Source organism: Struthio camelus, chromosome 10 (genome assembly GCF_040807025.1).
Source record: "Struthio camelus isolate bStrCam1 chromosome 10, bStrCam1.hap1, whole genome shotgun sequence".
Lineage (NCBI taxonomy): Eukaryota > Metazoa > Chordata > Aves > Struthioniformes > Struthionidae > Struthio > Struthio camelus.
The window spans coordinates 3,321,421-3,337,940 of NC_090951.1; the positions used below are offsets into that span (position 1 = coordinate 3,321,421).

Genomic DNA, 16,520 nt, shown 5'->3' on the forward strand with positions numbered 1-16,520 from the left:
TTGCACTTGAACAGAGCCCCTTAAAAATCCAGTGCACCGAGCATTTTTATTATGAGAGTCTTAAAATACTTTAGAAAGCATTCCGTCTGAAGAAGAGAAGACGTAACTGAAAGGAGACGTTATGCAGTCTTCAGATATGCAGAAGGTTGCTGCAAAGCAGGAGGGAATTAGCTCTTCTCTGCATGCAGTGAGTCTAGGACAAGAAATAATGAGCTTATATCTGGGAAAAGGAAATGTGAGTTAGACATTGGGTTAATGGAAAGAATATCTGAGCACTGAAACAAATTGTCTAGGAAAGGAGTGGAATATTCACCATTGGATGTTTTTAAAAATAAATTAGTCAAGCATCTGTTTTGAACAGTTTAGGGAGAATTGATCTTATCCTGGGGAGGAGGAGGAAGTAAATAATCTCTTGCAATACCTCTCAGCCTTATTTTCTCATGAAGCGAAAGAAGTGATTTGCCCAAAGTTACAAAGCAGGTCAAAGCCTGAGCTAGGACTGGATTTCAGTTCTGATCCTCATGTTTGCACCCTATCCGGCAGGCTGCACTAATTGTTAAGTCTGAAGAAAAAAAACAGGCTTTGCCAACTGCTACATCTTCCAGAAGGTACTTTTGTTAAAAAGACAGTGTGAATGGTGACTCTCTCTTCAAAATCTGGCTGGTTTACCGCATTTCCCAGGGGAAAAGCTTCCGTTTACCCTTAACCCCAAAAAGAACTGGGTTGTCACATTAGCTGCCTCACAACAAAGTGAATATATATCACAATGAGAATTATAAGGCATCCCTTCGTTCCTCTGGTAAAAGGTTACTGAAAAGGCTTTGTACAGTGTATAGGCCAAGCTGTTCCTCTGCAATGCTACACTCTTTCTGGAAAGCAGCACTTTAGTGTCCAGGGCTGTTAGCTTAGCAGCTGTCACCAGTATTAAATTCACTGCACGGAGAGAAAAAAAAACCATAAAGTGAAGGATGCTGTACTGAGAGTGAATTGCGTTCTCACCTGAATCAAAATACCTTCCCTCAATTATTATCTCAATAATTGTTCTTATTGATCTAGCTCAGCTAAAGGGCACTGTGGGCTTTGATTTTTTGCATATAGTGTACAACCATTACCCACCTAGTATCAGAGTTTTTTCAGACAGAATAGGATTGTAGTGAATTCCTTGTAGTTATTTAAAATAACTGTGCTAAGAGGTTTTAATCTTAAAATTGTCTTAAGGTGGTGACTAGCCTATGAAGAAAATCCCAAACTTCAAATTTCTTTGTGGAAGTCACCTTTTGCCGTAGGAGAACTTTACCAAGGAATTATGAGAAAGACAAAATATCTTTGTTTTTGTGGGGATATAAAAGCATGATGTGAGAAACGTGAAACTAATGAAGCCACTTTGCAATATGTTTTGCCTGAGCAGGTTTTCTCTGAGGTCTAAAAACAGACGAGCTGCTCTTAGTAGGACTGCTAACAGTGTCTCTCTCCTCGATGTGGCCACCTATTTCACAAGACTTGTTGGAATTTAACGCCTTTGAGATCATTGGTCAAATGCTTTTTTGGAGGCTAAATCCGAAAACGCACACAGTGTGGTCATAAAAACATCATTTTCTTAGAACACTGTCCTAAAAAACTTGCTGTGCTCCCCTAAAAGAAGTATTGCACAAGACATCATTGCTACGTAACATAACCCTGACTTCAGTTGCTGCTTCTACTGGTGTTCCAGCAAACATTTCTTGGCTTCAGTATCAAATTTTAAATGGAAGTTGTTGGTTTCATGAGGAAACGCAGCAAACCAGTTGGTGTAAACGCAGCAAATCAGTTGGTGTAAGCAGCAAATTGGTTGATACAAGCTATGTTTATGTGCCACCTTTCATTCAAAAAGATCCATAATCTCTTGGCAAGCGGTAACCGCAGTGTGAGTGAGGGGAGGCATAGCAGGGGAATGGTGGAATAATATGGCATGCAACAAAATCTTTTGCTGATTTTTAATACTCCTAGAATTAAAGGATCTCCAAACATTTTCAAATGTTAGCTGACACTTACGTAGCCGGTGGCTTCAGTAAACATCCTCTTTATTTACATAGTGAGAAACTGAGGCATACAGAGGTTTGGTGAGCTGGTGAGCTGCCTATGATTGCACAACCATTGCTCAGCAGCCGACGAAGTAACAGCATCTCGAACACCTGACTGCCTGTCCTGTGATCTGGCCAGGCCTTGATAACGCTTCTGAGAACTGAGCTGCCAGAGGTGCCAGGCACAATGAAAATGCTCAGGCTGGACCATGGCCAAGGCAGAAAGAACAACAACCGCTTCTTGTGAAAGTGCCATGAAGTCTTCAGCGACCCCAAGCAGTCATGGCCACGGCTGATCATTAGATCGACTAATACCTCATTGCAAGGACAGTACATTGAAGAAGGACCATATCTGTTTTCATAAAGAGAAGGCACTGAGTTCAGCTCTAAGGCAGAAGGACGCAAAACATTTCCTGAGTCATCATCAGCATTTTCTGCAGCGCTCTGGATTTTCCCTAAAGAGCCCCATCTGTCCACTAATCAGCATATCCTGCAAAATCTGATGAGATCAGAGCCCAGAAAGAGAGGAAGAAGATGGGAAAGACTAAAATCAGCCGTTTCCCAGCTTACAATTGCAGCTAACGTGCATCTGGGATGAAAATAGGTACATCACAAAAACCAAAGCAAAATTCTTTGGTCTTTCTACTAAAATGTTTCCACTTCTAAGAGTCCTGCCACAAGGATGCTTATTGCAAAGCAGAAATCCCACTGCAGGCTCATGCCAAGAAAACATGCTGCAAATACTTTGTGAGGCAAACAGGGCTTGCAAAGAGGGTTTGTTCATCTGTCTCGGCCTGTCTTGCCATGCTTTTCTCTCCGTCTTGCCAAGTGGAAAATAAATAATTCTGTCCGAGCTCTTCAGGTTATAATTGGCTGGATATGCCATCAGCTGGCACATCCCTGCTCAGAAGCTGGGAAGGCATAAACACTTCCAGGATTACAGAAAATGAGGACACTAACTATGAGACCAATCCAAAGCCCTTTAGAGTGAGTGTAAAGACTTTAATTGACTGTAGCAAGAGCTACATCAGCTCCCTAATTGCTGGAGGGAAATGGAACAAGGAGTTTCCCCTTTCAGTACATCCTTTTTTCAAGAGCCCTATGGTAATGACTGCAGGCAGCTTGTCTGAAACAGCAATACTGGAGATCTTAGGGCTATTAGTCTGGTGATGTTTACAAAGAAGGGTGTTCAGATATTTGATAGTGCCACAGAGGACCCGAGAAGACAATACTGCACTTTTACTGTTTTCCCTATTGTCACAAATAAGGCTGTGGATTTAGATAATGAATACAGTAACCCAGAAGATAAAGTATCAGTTTTACACTCTGATGACAGGCTGGTAAATGATGAAGTTAGAAGTTATTTCAATCGTAAGGCACTGCATTCTGTATTAACCCTCCATCTTCTGGCCCCAAGGACCTTCACCGTGCCCAGCTTCCAAATTCTCTGCTTGTAGTCATTGTGTGATGCTCCTCAAGAACAGCACTGGGAACCTTTTCTGTCCGGGTCGTCAGACTTGAGGTGGTGACAATGACTGTTCCTCCTCTCAATATGACGAGACATTAGGATCCCCTGACTCCGTTCTGCGGGAAGAGGAAACGCATTCACCCTCAGCAGCAAGAGCACTTTGTATTCTCATAGCGTATCGCCAGGGAGGCTGGCTGGCTGGCTCCAGCCCTGCAGGGCTTGTCGCATTGCCTCTGACTTGGCTGGGCTTCGCTCCCCGCCCGATAACATCAGTCACCCTGGAGATGGGCACTGCCCTTCAGCCAGGCAGTCATTTCCCCTTCCTCCTTCTGATCTGGAGGAAACGGGCATGGGGCGAAGGAGAGCTGCAGGAACTGGCACGGGTTTACGATGGGCCGTCCTGCCTCCTGCTGACTTGGCCGGGAAAGGGGGTCAGTGGGCCAGAGGGGGAAGTCTGATGATCCAGGCATCATGGGATGGAGGAGGTTCTGTAGCTCAGCGTCCTTGGGCCAAGGATATGGGATAAGGTTATATGGGCCAGGGAGGTGAGGGAAAGTGAGAGAAGGTTAAAGGCACAGCAGGAGCATTCAGGGGAAAAGGAGAAAGAAGAAAGTCCAAGAAAAACCAGAAAATCCAAAGAAGGGAAAAGCAGGGAGGAAAGATGCATGAGCTGGAGAGTGAGTTTCTGCTTGAGGCAACGTCACCAAGGACATCTTTTGTTTCACTGACGCTTAAATCCTTGCCATCAGTACTTCCGCTGTCCTTTCCATGAATCCATCAGCTCCAAAACAAATAAACATGACAAGGCCTTCTAGATCTCTGCCAGGAAGTTTGTCTTTGAGTAGCTGGCTGAATGTAGTGTAACACATGGGAAAATTCATGTGATTCAATACAGGTGGAAAACAGCCACAGACATATTTCCAAACAGCTGATGTTTGTTTTAGGTGACTCATTGCCCACGTGCCTTGTTTCAGATGCTTGGAGCAGCTTTTCTTAATTTAATCAAAATTGTGGGCACTAAACTTGTCCGCCACTGAAGCTGAAAAAGATTAGCCGTGCTATTAAAAATGACAGCCTCATTTTGCACGTGGGTTGTGTTAGATGAGGAATGCGTTGGGTCAAACTGCTAGAAGCTGTGCATTTACTCATGCTGTGGTTGTAGCAATTTTGTTGATGCCACAGCTTTGTAGCCTGGATGATCCATCCGTGATCACCACCCACATAGCTATCTACGATCAGCCAGATCCATGGAAATCAGGGTATGGTCCTGGTGACAGTGAGAAATGCCTGCTGGACCGTCAGCGAAGTCCTCAGGATGCCCAAGGCAGTCTGAACATCTCTCCTTGTCTGTTGTGAGGGACTGATGTCTGCAGGCTCTTCCCTCCTTCCTTTTCTGCCAGTTGTTTGTCATTCAGGCAAACAGTCTCGCCACAGTGATTCTTGTGGGCAAGGTTTGGGAACTTTCTGCATCAACTAAGCGTCTGTTTTCATGTCTTCTTCCAATTTATGTATTTGTAACCTGATTGTCATGGTGACTGCTGTCTTGAGGCCCTAGCTGAGGGTGAGTCCTGCCAATTACAAGTCAGGGCAGCACTTCTGCTTGCATCATGGGAGACCTCTTATGCCGAGCACTTCAATAAAGCACAGAGTTAATTCCGTTGTGGAAATCCCAGTCGAACAGTGACTCCTCCAAGCACAGAGGCAAACGAGGTTTGCTTTAATTTTTTGTAACTGTGTGGAAACAATTTCATTTCCTTGCACACATGTTGTCAATGCTGCCCTCACAGTCTTGTGTCTGGCCAGCAGAGCAGGGTGTGGAGGTCAAGAACCCCAAAGGACTCTTTCAGGAATGCAGCTTTCTCCCAGAACAGCATGGGAAAAGGAGCCATTTTGCAAAAAAAAACAAGGTCTCTCTCGCAAAAAAAAAAAAAAAAGCATGGGAAAAAAGAGCCATTTGCAAAAAAAGCAAGGCCCCTCTCGCAGAAAAGCATAGGGAAAAGGAGCCATTTGCAGAAAGCAAGGTCCCTCCCGCAGCGCCCCAAAGGTGGCTGTAGCGGTGGGTGCGAGCCCTGGGCAGAGGCTCGGGGAAGCCGGGCGGGGACAAGAGGGCTGCGCGCGGCCGTGGTCTTCGAGGAGCCTCGTTAGCGCAGTAGGTAGCGCGTCAGTCTCATAATCTGAAGGTCGTGAGTTCGATCCTCACACGGGGCAGCCGCGGTTCCCTCACTTTTTTTTTTTTTTTTCGCCTACCTGGCGAAGGGAGAGCACGCGGGGTTTTGCAGAGGAGGAAACGCTTTTTTTTTTAGGCGGGTGGGGGATTAATTTCACGTATTTTTTTTATTTCAGCAGGAGGGCAGCGGTCCTAAACGACCACGGCAGCAGCGCTGAATCGCCGCACCGCCCGTCGTGACTGGCTTTTCCGAAAGGCAGGCAGAGCGATCCTTCTGCGGAAACAGAAGGCCCGGCCTAGCGCTGATGCCCCGAGAGACAGGGACATGTCACGCAGAAAGGCTCCTCCACGCCTCCGTTGAGCAGCGAGGGCAGTTACAGGCCTAAGACGCGCGAAGCACAAAGCCTCCCGCGGCCCAGCTCCAGGGCCGGAGAGCTGGACGCGCTACCGAGGAGGGCGCGGACCGGGGCTCGGGTGAGGCGGGCCGGGTGTCAGCTGCTCCGCCGCGCTGCTTTAGGAGCGAGCGAGGGTCTCGGCGCTGGGGGGACGACGCCTGGGAGGGGAAGGGTCCCTTGTGCCGTTGAATCGCACCCACAGGGCACCGCGCCTCCTGCCCGCAGGCCTTCCCCAGCAGCACGCAGCTCTACCAGGCCGCACGCTCGGCCACGGCCAGCCAGCACCTCGCCGAAAGCGGCGGGCTCTCCTCCCTCCTCCTCCTCCTCCTCCTCTTCCCCCCCCCCGCAGGCCGCAGGGCCCGTAGGGAGCCCGGCTCGCCGCCCGCAGCGCGGCCCAAGGGCAGGCCGGGGCCGGCACGCGCAGGAAGGCGGCGGCGGCGGCGGCGCGCACCAGGGGGCGGGGCCTGCCGCTGACCGTTAGCGGCTAACGGCCGCGGGGCAGCCGTTGGCGGCGGGGCGGGGCGTGGGCGAGGCGGCGGTGCCGGTGATTGGGCGGAGCGGGGCGGCGGGGGCGGGCCCCCGGCAGCGGCGGCGCCCCGCCCCGCCGCGGCGCGCAGAGCGGCGGCCACCATGGCGGTGTGCGCGCGGCTGTGCGGCGTAGGGCCGGCGCGCGGGTGCCGGCGGCGCGGGGCGGCGCGGGAGCAGCGGGGCGGCAGCGGCGGCGCCGCCGACAGCGAGCCCGACACCGACCCCGAGGAGGCGGGCGGCGGCGGCGGCGGCGGTGGTGTCGCCGCCGAGGAGGACGAGGAGCGCATCGAGGGCGGGCGGCCCGCGCCGCAGCTCGCCGAGGCCGGCCCGGCGGCGCGGGCCCCGCTCTCCCTGCTCGAGCTGCCCCCCGAGCTGCTGGTGCAGATCTTCGGCTCCCTGCCCGGTACCGACCTACCCAGCCTGGCCCGGGTGTGCACCACCTTCCGCCGCATCCTCCGCACCGACACCATCTGGCGGCGGCGCTGCCGCGAAGGTACCGCCCGTCCGGGGCCCGGCGGAGCAGGGGGGAGACGGGGCCTGGCAGGGCGGGGGGCCGGCGGGGAGACGGGGCCTGGCAGGGCGGGGGGCCGGGGGGAGCGGGGGGGAGACGGGGCCTGGCAGGGCGGGGGGCCGGCGGGGAGCGGGGGGGAGACGGGGCCTGGCAGGGCGGGGGGCCGGGGGGAGCGGGGGGCAGACGGGACCGGGGGGTGCAAGGTGGGGTCCCGGGGGAGCGGGGGGCAGACGGGACCGGGGGGTGCAAGGTGGGGTCCCGGGGGAGCGGGGGGCAGACGGGACCGGGGGGTGCAAGGTGGGGTCCCGGGGGAGCGGGGGGCAGACGGGACCGGGGGGTGCAAGGTGGGGTCCCGGGGGAGCGGGGGGCAGACGGGACCGGGGGGTGCAAGGTGGGGTCCCGGGGGAGCGGGGGGCAGACGGGACCGGGGGGTGCAAGGTGGGGTCCCGGGGGAGCGGGGGGCAGACGGGACCGGGGGGTGCAAGGTGGGGTCCCGGGGGAGCGGGGGGCAGACGGGACCGGGGGGTGCAAGGTGGGGTCCCGGGGGAGCGGGGGGCAGACGGGACCGGGGGGTGCAAGGTGGGGTCCCGGGGGAGCGGGGGGCAGACGGGACCGGGGGGTGCAAGGTGGGGTCCCGGGGGAGCGGGGGGCAGACGGGACCGGGGGGTGCAAGGTGGGGTCCCGGGGGAGCGGGGGGCAGACGGGACCGGGGGGTGCAAGGTGGGGTCCCGGGGGAGCGGGGGGCAGACGGGACCGGGGGGTGCAAGGTGGGGTCCCGGGGGAGCGGGGGGCAGACGGGACCGGGGGGTGCAAGGTGGGGTCCCGGGGGAGCAGGGGGCAGACGGGACCGGGGGGTGCAAGGTGGGGTCCCGGGGGAGCAGGGGGCAGACGGGGCCAAGGAGGCTGAGGATGGGGTATTCGGAGCAGCGGGCACAGGCAAAGATCAGTCCTGAAGGTGTGCTGCAGGGTAGGACTGCGTGGGGGGAGAAAGCAGCCCTTGGGGGCGCAGCTGGAGGCTGCTCCCTACAGAGGCAGGGTGTGTAAAGGGGGAGCAAGGAACCTGCTGGGGTCCAGTCTGTGCGTGCAGGTGGGCAGGCCAGGCGTGGGTCATCTGTGCCTGTCCCATCTCAGGAAAATTGTGCCAGGTTCCCAGGGCTCCTGGTTTGCGCCAGTGTTTCCTGGGAAGTGTGTCTTGCAAGAGTGCTGTGTTGCGGTAATGCAAAGCCTGGAGGCATTTCTTCAGTAACGCCTCAAGTCTGCATTGCTGTGGGCCTGTTCTCTTAGGCTGCAATTCTTACTCTTTGCTCCTCGTCCTTTATTTCATATCAGTGTGGCTCTCTGTCTTGTTTATTAATGCAGCGGCTGTCCCATCCTCCAAGTCCCGTCTTGGTGTGCTCATCATCTCTCTTCATAGTACGGTCCTGCCAGGGGCATCTGCTGCCAGCTTATGAAGTCATGTATATCTTCTTGCTGTTGTTTGTTTTCTGTTTTTAATACCAGTGAGGGCATCAGGTTGAAGAATTTAGGTATGCTGGAGTGGCTCTCTGCCGTAGGCAATGGGATGTGTTCGAATGCGTTAAACCTTGCCGGAATGAATTCATGCCTTGTCAGCACTGTCCAAGAACCCTTGGACAATACAAAGGCTGTACCCAGGAAATGTATACCAAAGCATTCTTATCTCTTAGCTCGGCATGGGATGGTCCTGTTGTCCCAATAACTTAGCATTGTTCTTTGGAGACAGGCTAATAAAATAGCATTCGTTCTTACGTCTGGTTTGTCTGATGTAAGTAGAGTGCTTATGCAGGCTTGTGTGTTTCTTGAATGATTTGCAGAACTTGACCAGTAGTAGGTTAGTTATTTTGATAGGTTTTGATCCTGGCAAAATGTTTGTATATGAATATGTATATATATTTTTGATACAGATTTGTTTGCCTACAAAAAGGAGCTGCCAAAGTTAACCCTGATGGTGAAATATATTTGTTTATTAAAACCATCACTGCTCCCTGGATTTTCTTAGCGGTAGATGAAGCAGTGTCCAGAAGCTTAGCTGAAATTAAAAGGAACGCTGGGCTTTTTATGGCTAAAGCTAATAGACGGGACAGGGTGGAAAAGTATTATGACCAGACTCCTGTCTCAAATCCCTTAGCTAGCTAGTAGGTGAGAGGTTCTTAAAAACAAGTTCTTATGCTCTTCCCTAACGCTTTTTTTTTTTTTTCCCCTCTGATGTATCAGTTTCCACCACTGTGAAAGGGAGTGCATTGAGCTAGGTGGACCACTGGTTTGATTGAGCAAGGTAATTCTGGCATCAAAGATGTAGCATGCGAAGTGTTCTGAGCAGATGAGGGTCAGGTTCTTATCTGAAAAACTTACTACATTTACAAAACTGTTACTGCAACTTTTAAGCAGTTGTGGTTCTCCAAGCTGTTCTTAACTTGAACTTCTCCTTACACTGTTAATAGTGCTACGTATTGCTCTGCAGACACTGTATAAGTAATTACCACTGTGGGGGTACTGTCACTACAAATCTGTTTTTTGTGAGTATAAATCTGATCACCATTTTATAGGCTATTTGCAACGAGTTTCTCTAGATATGTTTCCGTAATGCTGTTACCTGTACGGAGCTAATGAATCTGTTCACGTGCATACACATGTGTGCAACTGTATGGTCAGTGCAACTGCATGGGCGCACATATGGACTTCAGACGTTAATGTGTAAATACGAGACTAAACGTCTTGTACAGTATCTCCACAGAGCAGTGTATTGACTATCATGGAGTAATCCAACATGAAATTTAACTACTTCTTAACCCTTCTTTTGAGACAAGCCCCTTCCTAAATGAGGATGGTGTTTGTTTCTGTCTGAGGTTAAGCATGACATAGTAACGTGTCTTTTTGTGAAGCTACGGATCATAGAAACGGAGAAAGAGCGTGTGGGCGTCTCCTAGCATATTCTTCCTTGTACTGATGGCTTGTTCACTCTGAAGCCTACCAATTATGTTGAAGAGCTGTGCTCTTTGAGGAAGTAACCGGTAAACTTTGACTTTGGGCCACTTTGAGTTGTGTGTGCAGAAGTATTAGTGGTCCCAGGAATGCACAGCAGTAAAAGATGGGGGGAAAAAATTGTCCTAACATTAAATGGCACAGTTCTTTGAGAGCTGCTGACTGTCGCAGTGCTTTGTGTTAGCTGTCTTCTGCCTTCACCTTGGGCCGGAGCAGTGCTGAGTGTAAGTGAAAGCCCAGCTGGTGCCCAAGTCAGTCCGGGTGCTCAGTCAGGTGAGCAGTGGCATCTTGCTCTGGCATTGTTGTAAGCCAACTCAGTTTTGTAACAGTCTTGAAAATGTGTTGTGATTAGTGCAAGTGTCCAGAGGGTTTGTCCTTCTGAAAGTGAAGGAGTGGCTTTGGCTAGTGATCCTGAACTAGGAGAGTGCTGGGATTAACCGGAGGTAGTTGTGTAACAAAGGCAGCAGGAGTGTTTGAACTGTTGTCCTTTTATCGTTGCAACTGTTTGGGGTAAACAACGTCTCTGAATTGCTTCTTTGGCAAGAGCAGGATTGCAGTTACTTTCCTAGTTATGCTATAAATAGGAGATTGCTGATCTCTGCAGCGGGTGCAGAACTAAAGCGTGTTTCACCCCTGCCGATAGCCTGACTTACCTTGATTAATACCTGATGGTCCATTTTAAATGGTAACCACTTCTGTCTTAAAATAAAATAGCACAAATGCAGCAGGACACCTGAAGCAGACCAGTAGTTCAGAATAATTAGATCTAGAGCTTGGATGAAAAGGCTTTTGTTTGTAAAAACAAGCCCCAATGGCTTTTGAGCCTGCTGAACAATGTCAGCCAAGGTGTTAAAGATATTAACTTCAGCAAGTTTTCTAGAAAGACCTCCCTAGGGAGGGGAGCGGCAATACTGATTTATGTCCTCAGCGAGGGGATTGCTGCATGGAGTTTGGCTCTTTACAAGACAGCAGAGAGTCCTTACGGGAGTTTGATGTGCAACTGCTCCCACAACAGGAACCTTTTTTTGTAGTGCTGTACTCTATTAAATGCAAAGGTGATTTTAATAACTCTCAAGACTTTAATCTCCCATTGCGTGAGGTTAAAGCACCGAATGGTGTGTTTCTTTGGTGAACCCTGGTGGGCTTTTCTTCATCTCTGACCATGTTCTTTGTTAAGGGTTGCTGTTTAAAAGCCAATGGTTTGCTGTTTCTTGCTGCCAGCAGCAGGTGCTCACTAGCTGTAGGCTTCCTTCAAAGGATCTTGCTCTTGCTTAGATCTGTTTAAGCTGCAGATCTGAGGATACTGATCTCTTGCTTTAGGGTTTCCCCAAATGCTTTCATTTGCTGCAAGTTGTGTCTCCTTTTCCTCAGCTTCTCATTTGCAGCTGCAGACTATCTCAGTGGTAACTACAAGCCTTCCCCTGGGATAAATGTTTGGGAAAGTATTTGGTGTATTTTAATCTGACAGTTTGGCTTTTGGAAACGAGAAGCTGGTTCCAAATTCGTCTGCCCTGTATTCCAGAGATGCTAGCCTGAGCATCTTCCATTTTTGCGGTCTCTGAAATAATCCAGTAAGCTTCTATGCCTTCTGTTCTGTGTACGGTCTTGTAAACACGCTTTTACCCAGGAATAATTAGAGGACTTGATTAGTTAGGGCACAATTGAAATTTAGCAACAGTAAGGGTGTCAAGGTCTACCAGACATCTTAATTTTCTCTGAATTATGGATGTCCATATACAGTACTTGCAGCTGCTTACTAGCATTGCAGTGCTGATAAAGAGGCAAGAAAGAGCAGTGATTTGGTCTTTTTATGAGTATAGGGGCTCTTCCATACATTGATTGATGGAGCCACTTTTTTTACTCCAGTGTTTTTTGGCAGCCAGGAAGAGAAAACAACTCGCCTGAAAGCTGTACTCAAAAAAAAAAAAAAAAAAAAGGTTTTGAAAGATAGCAAAAATGTTTCCTGTTTCTAGAGGACTGCATCACAACTGCAGGAAAGAATCTATTTGCCGTGGAGGGAGAGATCATGGATGAAAGTGGACAAGGAGAAGAAACGGCGTGCAGAGCTAGGTGTGCAACGTCTCCTTTGGAAAGGAAAATGGAGTGTGAGGCTTAGAGCATGTGGCGAGAGCAGGGCAGGGAGTAAATTACACTTGCAAAAGTATTAGTACAGTTCATGATATATGGGGACTACCTTTCCAAGTCCTGTACATTCCAGTGCACGTGGCCATGGAAACAGCACTGTGTCACCATGTGTTTGGTTAATCTTTCAAGCAATCCTTATAAAGCTAATGGAGCAGACTTTCCAGCTGGTCAAATGAGAACTTAAAAACCAATATCCACCCTTGCTTTCGAAGCAGGGTTTTAAGTAGCTGCTTTCTAACCACATTAGTTTCACATGTGAATTTCTGTGTCTGTTAACTCTTTGAAATACTTCCTCAGTGAACTGTAGCGCTGAGATATGTTTCCTTAAAATAGACTTAATTGTGCTGAAGTGGAATGTCACAGAAAGCTTGACTCCCTCAAAGCTTTCTGGGAAAAAGTTTTCCATTCTCTGTTAAGAAAACCTTATCAATGTTACTTTTCTGTAACTATGTTGACCCTCTGCTTATTGTTAATTGTATGCCCCTCTTGTCTCCTGGATCATCAGGAGATGGCCAGCTTTCTTGCTTATGATATCTGGAATTTTTGGAGGGGCTGAGAGTCAAGAGACTTGTTTTTCCCATCAAGCAACTCTCATGGTGTTAACAGCTTCTGAGTCAGAGCGGCTGAAGTGATGCGCTTACCCAGGGTTAAGCAGTCCGTCTGGAGTCCTTGATCGACTGTAGTTAAGTTTGCAGAACAAAACAGGGTACGGATTAGGTATCATAAAATGAGATGAGTTTTAAGGACAATTTTAAAATTACTCTCCCCCCCCCCCCCCCATAACACTTTCTTGTAAGCTTTGGGTGTTTAATGTCAGGTAGGTAGTGTGTGGCAATATGAAAATTCAGTGTTTCTGTTTTTATTTTGTGTAGGTTTTTTGTTTTTTTGCTGGGGTGCTTGTTATTTGGGAGAACTTTGAATCTTTTTAGGAAAGATATGAACTACGAAACCTAGGGAATGCACCATCCTTAGTGGTGGTTTTGCTTTTTTATAGTTTCCCTGTTGGTTACCAAGGTCACTTCCACGAAGCTGGGATAGAGCTTTAGCATCGAATCACTTGCTGCCCCACCCAGTTGTTTTCAAGATACCTGCTGGTAGTGAATTTATTGTAGCACTGAACTGAGATTACCCTTGAAGTGATTTTCAGGTATAGGCAAAGTGCTATGCCCGAGAGAAACCGGGACCTTCTGGAGGAGGAGAGAATGTCACTATGCTAGTATCGCTGGTAAGGAGCAACATGGAGCAGTGCCATTTGGGCAGGATCCTCTGCATGTCTCCTCCCTTTCTGATGCAGTCTAAGTATCTTCAGATGACACTGTTGGATTTAATCTAGCTGCAGTGCCTGCTGCACAAAGTCTATCTGACTGATTCTGTTCTGTGGCCCAGTGACTATTTGTTTACATGAAAAGAGCTGTTTCCAAACAGCAGGCTAAAACCATCCTGTTTCTGTCACCTTATAAAGATCTCTAACTTTCTGATCAGCTGAGGAAACATACTGTTCTTTCCATCCATTTGATGTAATTACCAAACACGTACCCATTCGCGTAGATATGCAGGTTGAAAGGCTTGCGAAGCCTGGCAGGAGGAACAGACATGGGATGGCTTGCAGGGTGGGTCTGAATTTCCAGCCTCAGGCAGAGCTCTAGTTTCACAGATCTGCAGAACTGCTATGTCAGGTCATCTGACTATAGCCAAGTACTAAACAGCTTGGGCTGGGCTGGGCTGGGCGTACTTTCCTGCAAGTTTGCCTATCTGCTCTCTGGCTAATTGCACTTCCTCATCCCATCTTGCATTTAGTACGCTTAGAGCTTCCTCTGGCTTTTGCTACTGAAGTCATAGGGACTCTGCTGCTGATTTCTGCACCTTTTAATGAATGTGGTGTCCCTTCTGTCCGTGCTTACCTTTATTGAACTTGCTGCTTCTGTTGGAAGCTGGTTCTGATGTTAGCCCAAAGTAACTCAAAGCAGTGTTACACAGAACATGTATTCCCCAGAGGCAGGCGCCCGGTAAGCTTTTTGTATGTTTTATCATTGAATGTATGTACCAGTGTATCTACAGACAGAATGAGGTTAAAATCATTCAGGGAAACTTCTGCTTTCTCTCATATATGGAAATTGAGTTCTCAATTTGGAGTAAGTTAACCAGCATTAGGCAGTGGTATTTGGCAGCTATGGCAGATTGTTAATTAGAGGAAGTTTGTCTGAGGTTAAGTTTCATATTGGATAGTTTGATGTGGGTCTTCACAGACACGCTTTTGTATCTGGCAGGTGTTAGGAATTGCTAAGGGAAGCTGGTGTTTGATCTGTAGTATAGATGTATTTGACAGCCGGGAGAATTGTTTTCCTGCCTGAGATCTAAGGGGGTCTCTGCTGCAGTTCTCTTACTTGCTGCTTTTTGGGATCTCCCTCCTCTCCTCCCTCCTGTTTTCCAAGGATTTCTTGCATTGAGGTGTTTGTGCTTGCTTTTATTTTGTAGAGTTTTTCAGAAATTCAGTGCTGACTTCTTGAAACTGAAATGAGTTATCTCATTTTCTGCTTCAAAGCTGCTTTTAAGAGCTTTGGATTGCTTTGTTTCAGGGTGTTCTGTCAGCAATCAAAGGCATTTGAGTGTAGAACAGCGCCATCTCAATCAGATATGCTTTCAAGTGTGACCATATTTGTACATAGTGATGCCTGTTATATGTCTCCATTCTTTTTAAAGTCTATGACCCTTTTTTTTTTTTAGGATCCTAATAAGCAGTTTTCCCTGTTGGATACCTCAGTGGGAGTAAATAACTCCTATACGCAATCATGATTTGATCTAAACAGACAGACAATGCCAGTTGGAATGAGTACATCTTCCACACTTCGTACCCTTTTCAGACTATCTGTAAGCATCCGTAACTTCATCGTGTTTGTGTATTCATTGCAGGTGTCACTTGTAAAATGTGTTAGGCTCCCAGATCCTGGACTGCGGTGAAATAACATCTAGCTTGCTTTTTTCACTTTGGAACAGCAATAAGATTCTCAGATAAATGTAGCAACTTGCAAGCATGCTTGCAATAAGAGCTCTTTTTTTGTTCAAAGTGTAGATATCAAGATCTTGTGTAGCAAACACCTTTGTGACAGAGTTGATTGATGTTACTATCTGTGTCATTGCAGAATATGGCGTCTGTGAAAACTTACGGAAACTGGAGATCACGGGAGTGTCCTGCCGAGATGTTTATGCCAAACGTAAGTGATAAAGCTGACATAGATCTGTATGTGTTTGTTCAGTACCAATTTTGAAAGCCCATACATGCTGAATATTTATTAAACTTTAATAGTAGAAGTTGTTGAGACCTGCTTTCTAATGACAGGGGTTTTATCCTTGAAGTTGAAATGTTTGGGGCTTTAACATGAAACGGTTGCCAAGATTTGGGTTGTCTCTGTCCCTGACTCCTTTGCTGGGGAAGAAAGCACTGGATGTAAAAGTTTGTAATGAGAAGTATATTGAGAGTTTTTCTTCCTTTCCCGTTTGTTTTACCCTTTTCAGATCTTTCCAGGGAATTAACTGGTATTTATCAAAGCGGGAGGCTTCCCACAGCCTGATGTAACCAAGTGTTGCCTGTAATGGTAATTCCACTACACTCAGGCTTCCCTTTGCAGTCAGTGAAACAATGCTGTCGCGTGCTGACACTGGGAAGGTGCTGTAGGAAAAGGGATGAGCGCTCCTTTGGATTGCTTCTAAAGGAGAAGAGCCTGGCAGGGCTGGGCTTCTGCAGAGATGTCAGTGTGTTTTGGGAACGGCTGTGAGAGAGGGACACAGACGTCTAACGTTCTGCAAGGTAGACGCCCATCTCCTGTTTTACAGTGGGGGGTAGGGGAGCGTCAGAGGGGGGAAAAAAAAAAAGTTAGGGTAAGGACTGAATAGAGGCCTGCATCCCTGGGGACAGGCCTGCTCCCCTGTCACCAAATCTTGCCCTTTCCAGTCAGAAGTTGAGCTGGTTGCTCCGAAAGTCTGGCTAGACCCCAGAGAGCTCTCCTACTAACGCTGCCAGCCTGTGTTATCTTGGCTCCACCACCACAAATTGTTTGTTGTGGAGTTGCCCGTGAGCCTTAGGAAAAAGAACAAGATTTCACCTGCAGCGCTTGAACTATGGCTTCCGGCTGTTCAAATAGGGTTCTGCTTTATGAAACAAAAGCAGTAATTGTCCCAAGTTGCAATGATGGGAGACCTGTGTAGGCTTTGCAGATCCAAAATGCAGCTCAGCTTCTATACATGCTGT

At 48.7% G+C, this 16,520-nt stretch overlaps 1 protein-coding gene and 1 non-coding gene across 5 annotated transcripts in view; both read left to right on the top strand.

The window, feature by feature from the left end:
* Positions 1–5,663: 5,663 nt before the first annotated feature.
* Positions 5,664–5,736, top strand: TRNAM-CAU (transfer RNA methionine (anticodon CAU)). The gene has a single exon. It is a non-coding gene; the product is annotated as a tRNA-Met (tRNA).
* Positions 5,737–6,702: 966 nt separating this feature from the next.
* Positions 6,703–16,520, top strand: part of FBXO31 (F-box protein 31) — a 29,608-nt gene continuing 19,790 nt past the window's right edge. For 2 of the 4 annotated variants that reach the window (XM_068955749.1, XM_068955750.1), the window contains exons 1-2: positions 6,721–7,111; positions 15,415–15,486. In XM_068955749.1, coding sequence (XP_068811850.1) covers positions 6,721–7,111; positions 15,415–15,486 — 463 coding nt within the window. Of the gene's footprint in view, positions 7,112–15,414; positions 15,487–16,520 lie in introns of all 4 variants that reach the window. The other 2 variants (XM_068955751.1, XM_068955752.1) reach the window with 2 other exon arrangements.